General features: G+C 39.4%; 1 protein-coding gene across 1 annotated transcript in view; it reads left to right on the forward strand.

The window, feature by feature from the left end:
* igdcc3 (immunoglobulin superfamily, DCC subclass, member 3) overlaps window positions 1-8,226 on the forward strand; it is a 64,979-nt gene extending 56,753 nt beyond the window's left edge. The window contains exons 8-14 of the mRNA XM_015002038.2: window positions 1,429-1,676; window positions 3,322-3,486; window positions 3,939-4,127; window positions 5,137-5,241; window positions 5,383-5,518; window positions 5,655-5,865; window positions 7,039-8,226. Coding sequence (XP_014857524.1) covers window positions 1,429-1,676; window positions 3,322-3,486; window positions 3,939-4,127; window positions 5,137-5,241; window positions 5,383-5,518; window positions 5,655-5,865; window positions 7,039-7,164 — 1,180 coding nt within the window. The 3' untranslated portion in view covers window positions 7,165-8,226. The remainder of the gene's footprint in view (window positions 1-1,428; window positions 1,677-3,321; window positions 3,487-3,938; window positions 4,128-5,136; window positions 5,242-5,382; window positions 5,519-5,654; window positions 5,866-7,038) is intronic.
* The last annotated feature ends 382 nt before the right edge of the window (window positions 8,227-8,608 follow it).

Here is an 8,608-nt window from a genome sequence, read left to right on the forward strand (position 1 = left end):
AAATAATGTCCCATTTACATTTTATGCTGTATCCTCTACTTTCTCCCCAAGACATGATGCAAATAGATTTAAGTCCATTTGCTTAAATGCAGACATCTTTAGTTTTGGACATTTATTAAATTATCCACTGTTTCATAACATCTGAGCTGTGCTGTGACCAGCCAGTTTTAACATGCAATGCTGTATCACAGTTTCCGCCACAAACTTTTTTCCCTCTGTTTCACATGTTTTAGCGTAATCACGAACCTAATAAATGCCCATAACACAGGACAATATGACAGTGCTTTCATTTTTTTTTTCCCCCAGCAAGGAGCCACCAAATTGTTCAGAGCGCAGCATACATGACATACAGTGCCATAACTCTTGAACGCATGCACACCAACACTGAGTGATTCCACAAGGTTAGGTGACATTTCTGCCATCGGCGGCGTTACATCAACATGATAGATTAAAATGGTCCACACCTCAGTGGTCCGCGTTCTGACTCACCTGGAAATTTGTCCTCATGTACCCCAACGTCATTTATTTATCACGGCTGCCACCAGGCAGCAGACACTGCGATTGTGCTGTTGTGACACTGAAATAGTGTGTTTGCAAGTTAACGTTCAAAAGGTTGGTGTTTTGCAAATAATAACATACAGTATGAATGTATAATATAATGTATAGTGATATAATAATGTATGAATGTGAAAATATTCATACACCACTTACTCTTTTTTTTTTACATTCACAAACTTCATTGTGTCTAATTAGGAATTAGTGTCTTAGAGCTACCATCAGTGGTGCCGAATTTTAAATTAGAATGACAATTATACTTTTTTAATTACGGTGAAGATACATGTATTCAAACACTGAATTTCAAATAGAATTAAAAATAAAAAAAAAGAAAGCTGTGGCATTCATTTGATTTCGGATCCGGTTTTCTCTGGTGCCTCTAAATGAGAACCAGTCCAACTAACTGCCTTCAAGAATTCACATAATTAGTACATACTTATCATCTAGCATCTGTGGAAAAAAAAGTTTCTCCCATATTAGCATAAAAAAATAAATGAACACACCAGACAAGTGATTGATACATTTTTTTAAACTTTAAAATAGAGCATATTATGTTAGAATGTCCCAATCAAAATCCAAATGGTAATCAGTGGAAAGTCTTAAACTGTTATTTATGCGAGTTCTCCATTCAGTCTGATTGACATCCAGTATACATGTCTTTGTGTTGGAAAATTAATTTGTTATTGCACCATTTCAAAGTGTTCAAGGGTGGGAATATTTAGTCCGTGTACAGAAAGCAGTTAATACACAATGTTGAATACTTGTGAAAGTACTGTGGTGTTAGTTTTCAGTTTTAGAAACTCAACTCTTCCATCTTCTTTTTGTCTCTGTTCGCTCTTCCTCCTCCTCCTGCTGCCTCCACTGCTCTCAAAGCACCCTGACGATCTACAGCATCAGCCAGGAGGATGAGGCCATCTACCAGTGCATCGCTGAGAACAGCGCTGGCTCCACTCAGGCCAGCGCTCGGCTCACCGTGTTGTGGGCGGATGGACTGCCTGGCGAGCCCACCCAGGTGCAGGCCGAGGCCCTCTCCCCCACCACCATTCAGGTGTCCTGGAAGGAGCCCAACCAGAACACTCAGGACATCATCGGATATGTGCTGCACATTCGCAAGACATCAGGTAGGGCTTCTAGACTGAAACTAGAAATGTATGTTGACACCTCTGTTGCTGTTTTTAAGAAATATTTTTCCAAGTCTCACAACATGAAGATTTGACACCGAGAATCCCCAGTGAAAGGATGCAAACTAGACAAATCCAGATTTTTTTTTTTGTTTTGTTTTGTATTTATCTTTGTCTAGGCTCATTTTGTCACACTGACAGTTCTGTTTACTCTGAGAGTAGCTATTACTTACTGTGTGATCTGATTTCAAATTTAGAGCTTTAAGTAGTTTTAGACAAATTCGGGAAACACTGGTATCCAATCCAGATGAGCTTTAGCCCCCATGTGGCCGCATATTTTCAGCACAGTGAATGCAATTGCACCTTGGGCTACAACAAAGAACATATAATGTGTCTTAACATATGTAAGAGATTCAGCAGAGGAGATCTTCTCTTCACAGGCGTTTCAACAAAAAGCACTAAATATACATAAAACTGAGTCTGAATGCATCTCTTGCCAAAGCCTACTTGGCTTGTTTTGTCTTTATTTTTGCATTCAAAGTGAAGGCGAAGACTGAGTGCAGTGCCAAAGCTGGAAGGTCATTCTTTGAGTCCTGGATGCTGCCAGGTGTAACTTCTGCTGCATGCTCATATCTGAGACTTATGCTGGTCTGATCTTCTGAACTGGCATTTTAATTCAGATCAGAGCTCGACATGAAGCGTAGGAGGACGGAAACGTGCGGTGTACCGACCCATGAGATGCGTGATGGTGAACATCGGACATCTGATGGTTGTCAGCGATTCAGACCTTACTTTAAATTTCCAAAAGCAGAATGAAAACGGGAAAACCCAATAATTATTCAAAACATTCAGTGCATATTGATTGAAAGGCTTAGCAAAGTCAACCATTAGTCTTACTCCACTTTATCTTATATTCTTTAGAAAAAAACTTCATTATGTGGGTTAAAGATGAGAGTGATTAATTGTAAAAGAGTGTCGTAGTATGGATGTTTGTGTGGAATTACATTTTTGATTTCAGGCTTAAAATGATGCACATTTGTTATTGAATCACCAAACACATTTGTCATTGCCAAGACTGAGAGGTGTAAGGTTTTTTCACACACTGACACGCACACTTTCACTCGTCCAAAACCTGTGAGACTCACATCGGATGGTAACCTCAGTATTTCTCTAGGATGGGTAATTAAGGGCCCCGGGGAGGACCAACCCGTAGGATCTGCTGTAATTACCAGCAGATCGAATGGCCCGACAGACTGAGGAATGGGTGTAGATAGCAGTTATGGCTGGGTCTGTCTGAATTAAAAGCAATAAAAATCCTGTAACCTGTCCAACTCTCCCGTTTACCCCGTTTATCCACTCATCACTCCACCCTCCACCCAATTACCCCATCATCGAATCTTTAGGCTCACGGGGCCAAACTGGAGTACTTATTAACTCACAGAAGAACCGCTGTAAAATCAAGGAAGTGGACAATAATGACAAAAAAAAAAATACAATTTATATATCACATTTTTATATTATGTTTTATTTTCTCTCTAATAGAAAACATTTTCATCTCGCCAGCCGTTCATCTCCTAAATTAGAACCTTTCAAAATCAACTCCTTCTAACAGCATCTTCTTTCTCCGCCATCTTCTCCCTTCCAGACCCGCTGGAAATGGAGTACGAGGAGGCGGTCAGTAAGGTGACACTGCAGCAGGTCATCCGTGACCTGGAGCCCTCCACCAGTTACACGTTCTACGTCAAGGCTTACACATCCCACGGAGCCAGCAAACCCTCGGAGAGCGTTGCAGAGAGCACTCACGGCGAGGGTGGGTCTGACTTGCAGAGGAAGCTCATCTCTCACCATTAAAATCACTTACCGCAGCGTGCAAGAGAGCAGGATCGGACCAATTACCCTGGGATTACTTCTTTAGTATCTTAGACCTGATTGATGATGCCTGCTAATCTGGTTTGGTTTAGCTTCAGATTTGACAATTGTTAACGTCAGATCGAAAAGCTGATTACAAAGATTATTAAACATAGAAGATAATAAATATGATACATACAAATGCAATCTAATTTTGACATATTGTTGATCACTTGCATTTGGTTTATTTTTCTAAATATTAAAAGACCAAGCAACCCCATTGTTGTTAGAAATTCAAGTATTTTTGTTAGTTTTCCCTATGCTGTTGACTAGTCTGTGTTTTACGGTGATCCTTTTTCAACCAGTTCCCACCTGCTGCTGTTCTTCTGACTGACATGTTGTTTTGCGTTGCAGTTCCCGCTCCTCCTTCCCTCTTCACCAAAGTGTTGAACAGCAGCGTTGTACAAGTAACGTGGGACTCTTCCTCTAAGATGGGCCCACATCAAGGCTTCAGACTCTACTACAGGAGAGCACACACACCACTGTTTGTTGGTCCCATCCACTTTCTTCGCAACATCACTCAGTACAACATCACTCAGCTCGGTGAGGCCCACTGCTGCACAGCAATTGCAAGTTATGATGAGGGGGGGCGGGGGGGGGGTGTGTTTTGTTGGCATTCAAACTAAGATATTCTTAAGCTGCTACAATTGTGAGATGATTTGCCAAAATGTATTAACAATGGCACAATTTAATGTTTGCTACAGAAAATAGTTGGATGATGGGCAAATGTAAATTCTCTATATTTTCTCTTCTAATGCACAAGACTTAAGAAGCCAGTAAATGTAATGGTTCTTCAGGCTTTTTGAAAGTTGTAATGTCTTTTCGTGGGACTTTGGCTGCTTTATGTACATTTTAGACACTCTCTACTTCCTAAATCTTGGCTAAACGAGAGCTCTGATGCACTGATTCTCATTCTATCCAAGGAAAATGTTGTTGTATTATTATTTTTAAATGCTGTATTTCCTTCATGGCTCATGCTGCAGTAACTACCATCACTTCAGGATGATGGTAGTTAATGTCCTGCTCAGTACTGCAGTGTAATCTAATGTCCTCAGAAGGATAAAAGTGAGAACATAAAGCACATCATTTTAGAGAAACAACAAAAAAAAGCATTTCTTTACCATAATAATGTTAATTCTCTAATCGTTTTCAGATTAGGAAACATATTCTTTCTTTCCTTCTGAGAATAGTTTTAGGTTCATGTTCGGTGTCCTGTGATGTAAGCTCTGTTTTAGTCTATGAACAAATGTGCAGAGGGCTTTACACACAGAGTGGTATTATGCATTCTTTATAAAGTCATTAAACATCATCAATCACAGTTCTTATACTTAAGGTTAAATAAAGAATGATGTTCCCAATGCTAGCATCTCTCATTAAGGTTGTCATCTAAAATGATTATCCTGCCATGAAAGACTTAGCAATATGGATTACATTACTAAATATTAAAACTGAATTCATATGGTTAAAGAGCTCAACAATATCTTATTCTGACTAAAAGTTGAAAAGATTATAATTTTTTTTTTTTACCTTTTTTCTGTTTTACTCTCTTCAGATTCTTCTATGGTTTATGAGATAAAGCTGCTTGCATACAACCAGCACGGAGACGGGAATGCCACCACCAGATTCGTCTCACTTCGCGAGGCACTGGAAAAATCTGGTGATTTATTATTTTTGTTTGAATAACCGCCATACTGTCACACATGACCCTCTTCATCTTCTCTCTGAATACATCAAGTTAACCCATCATTCCTACGTGAACCTCACCGTTCCCTCACCAACACGTTCTGCGTTTCTTCAGTGCTGGACGGCTCGTGTGACTGTGTGAAAGACGAACACAGCAAAACCTCCACCACCGGCATCATAATTGGAATCCACATCGGTGTGACTTGCATCGTCTTCTGCGTGCTCTTCCTCGTGTTCAGCTACCGTGGCAGGTCAGAGCAAACATCCCCGGCAATGAATGAAAACAACCTGCCTGCATTTTCTAGGGTTAATGTTCATACAGCAGTAAAGTGTGTTATATATATGTGTGCGTGTGCGTGTGTGTGTGTCTGTTGGTGCAATCTCCAGGCTAATGATGTGTAAGACAGTTCAGGCCACCCCCCAGGCAGGGCACAGCGCAGTCCTGGAATCCTCTTCCTCTTCTCAGGGGGCCTCTGGGCTCAACAGGGCTGCCAGGAGAGAGATGGAGGTCAATGGCAGCGCTGCAGGGAAGAAAGTGGTCGACAGCAACGAGCTGGAGAGACTCTTCACTCAGCCCAACACGAAGGATGCCTGCATGGTGTGTGCTGACAAACAGAGCTGTGGTTCAGACGTAAAGTAGTGGTTCTTTAAACACATATTTAAATTGATTTTGCAATGTTTTCGGTTTTTTTTCCTCGTTTTTTCTGTAAGAATAAGAATCAGCCCTACTGAATGAAGTCTCGGCTCTTCACTGAAAACACACAACCCAAAGTTTTAGTGTGCAGATCCAGAATCCCACAAAATTTGAAATGTATTACATTTGTTTTGTTTTAGTTTTATTAATAAACTGAGGTACATTTACCACTACAATAGTGAAAAATGCAGCCACGGCCATCAACAGTATGAGGGTGAGCTCCAAGTGATGTGGCACTCAGGCACTCTACTTTGTTTTTGCTCTTTTTCATGCATATGCAATTCCCATTGAAGAAAAAAACTGAAATAATGAAATTATGAATTATTCCAAATACTGACACATTTTTAAAAAGTCAGTCATTAATTTATATTTAGAGTAATAAGTTCCAAAACAAAGCATTTTCAACAAAAAAAATAACATTAAGTATGTGGTTTAAACATATACACATTTTGTGAAAAAACTTGACAGATAAGAAAATAAACTGTAACTTAAATGACTTCACACACAGATCAATAAACCCAAGTACATGTTTTAATACAAATTTCTCACTTTCTTTTTTGTCACTTATCCAAATTCTTTTCTTAAATATTTTGTTATCTCTGTTAGCATCTAATTTATTATTTACCAACCATTGTAGAAACTGTTTTCTGTCATGATTCCTCCTGACAGCAGTCTGGTGTTTTTGTATATGTGATGGAACTGGTTCACGGTGCCGTTGATACTTTAAAAATGTGGAGTTGCTGCTAATGCACCCGTATTTTTGTCGTGTTGTAAGCAACGTGTGAAGCAGCCAAAATAAATTTTTACCTGTCAGGAACAGTCTAATTTAACACTTAATCTTTTTTTTTTCAGTCCACAGAGTTAAAGTTGAGCTTTTTATAAATAAATGTTGCACTTAAATAGACATAATCACTTTGTGATCTTATAGCTAAATAATATGCTAAAGTTAAGCAGTAGGTACTGTCTGAAAAAAGTGAAAAAAAAAAAAGAATTAAAAGGGGAACATTGTGGTCTTTTAAACATCCATGTTGGTATTTGACTTGCATCTCTTGTTTGCTTGTTTTTTTTTTTTTTCAGTCAAACTCTTACATTCTGAACAACACCCAGCTGTCGACGATACCTTTGGATGAGTTTGTAGAGGAGAGGGAGACGCCGTTTCAGGAGCACTCTTCAGTCGCTGCTGCTCAGCCGGACCAAGGCTAATCATGTATGAAGGCCCGTTCACATTCGACACTTTTAGTGTCCACTTAGACTTTTCTCTCACTCAGGTCGACAAGTGTTTCTTTTCAAAGTATTCTTTCCTTTTGTGCAAAGAAATTTTTTTATGAGTAAGTTAAGAGGTTCTGGAGGATCTGGGACGGTTTGATGGGATGTTTTGTTCATTTTATGGTGTTTGGCAGCACAGAAAATAGAGACCCCTGAATGTCCTTGTTGAAAATGTATTTTTATGTTTATATATATATGAGCTGTCGCTGGGGAAATTTGAAATAGTCACAAAATTGCATCAATTTGTGCACACAGGTGTAATTTACGCTATTATTTTTGCATTAAAATTTTCCTACAAAATAACCTGCAAAATCAGAGTCATAATATTTCATGAAACATTCCCAAAAAGAGAGAATGTTGTAAGGTCTGCTGGATGGTGCTATATAAAAACAATTAGCTGGATGAGCCCCAAATATATAAAATGCTTTGTTCTGCTGTGCAGAAGTCAGGTTTCCTGATTTTGTGACTACTTCACATTTTTTCTGAGACCAGACTTTGAGATGCACATGCATACCCACATTCTGACCTTCTCATCCCTTCGTCGAAGCGGTTATAAGTTCTTGGTCTTATCTCTGTGCATCTGTGGATGTCAAAGACTCGCTGCCTGCTCTTAACCACCAATGAGTCCACCTCCGTACTCAGAAAACCTCAACCTTCTTCCAGGGATTCGATATCTTCTGTCTCAGGACTTTATTTCAGTAATATCAACATTTTTTTTTATGAGTTTTTGGCCTTCATGCAGGTTCTAGACTTGGCTGTGTGAACCTTACAAGTGGATTTAAGCCTACCTCAGCCGGAATGAATGTGTTGCGGGAAGCTGTAATGACTTTACCTTCCCCTGTGCTCACGATCACTCGACAAATTTGGAGGAACCAGTTGGTTGCGTAACTGCGACATCAGGTGCTGCTCTACCTCAGAAGTCAACAATCGTCTCTCCTTCTTAATGATGTAAAAACGGACAAAAGAGCATCCAACATAAAGCACTTCCAAATGCTGAAATTATTGTTCTACCTCAAGATAACAAAGTTAATGTTGTCACTGTTGTTGTAGTAGTTTGTTTTATTTTTTTTATTGCATAATGAAGACCCTTCTTTTTCTCCCCTTGTTGTGAAGTCCTGGCTCCCCTCCCCGCCGTGTTGCTGAATGAGATGTTTGTAGAGTGTCGGTACCTCATGCAAGATGACAGACGGACAACATTGTATACAATGAGTTGAAAAATATGTGTGAGCTGAGTTGGGAGCTATCTTCCTTTTTATTTAAAGGTCACATTTGTCAATAGCGATAGGTTGAGTGTAAGGAAAAGTTCATTAGAGATACACTGCGTTGCTGTTTATATCCTCACGAGTATTGAAGATGAAAAAGATCTGATATTTATTGTCAA

This window comes from Poecilia mexicana, unplaced genomic scaffold (assembly GCF_051168715.1).
Source record: "Poecilia mexicana isolate PSO_F unplaced genomic scaffold, ASM5116871v1 scaffold_3, whole genome shotgun sequence".
NCBI lineage: Eukaryota > Metazoa > Chordata > Actinopteri > Cyprinodontiformes > Poeciliidae > Poecilia > Poecilia mexicana.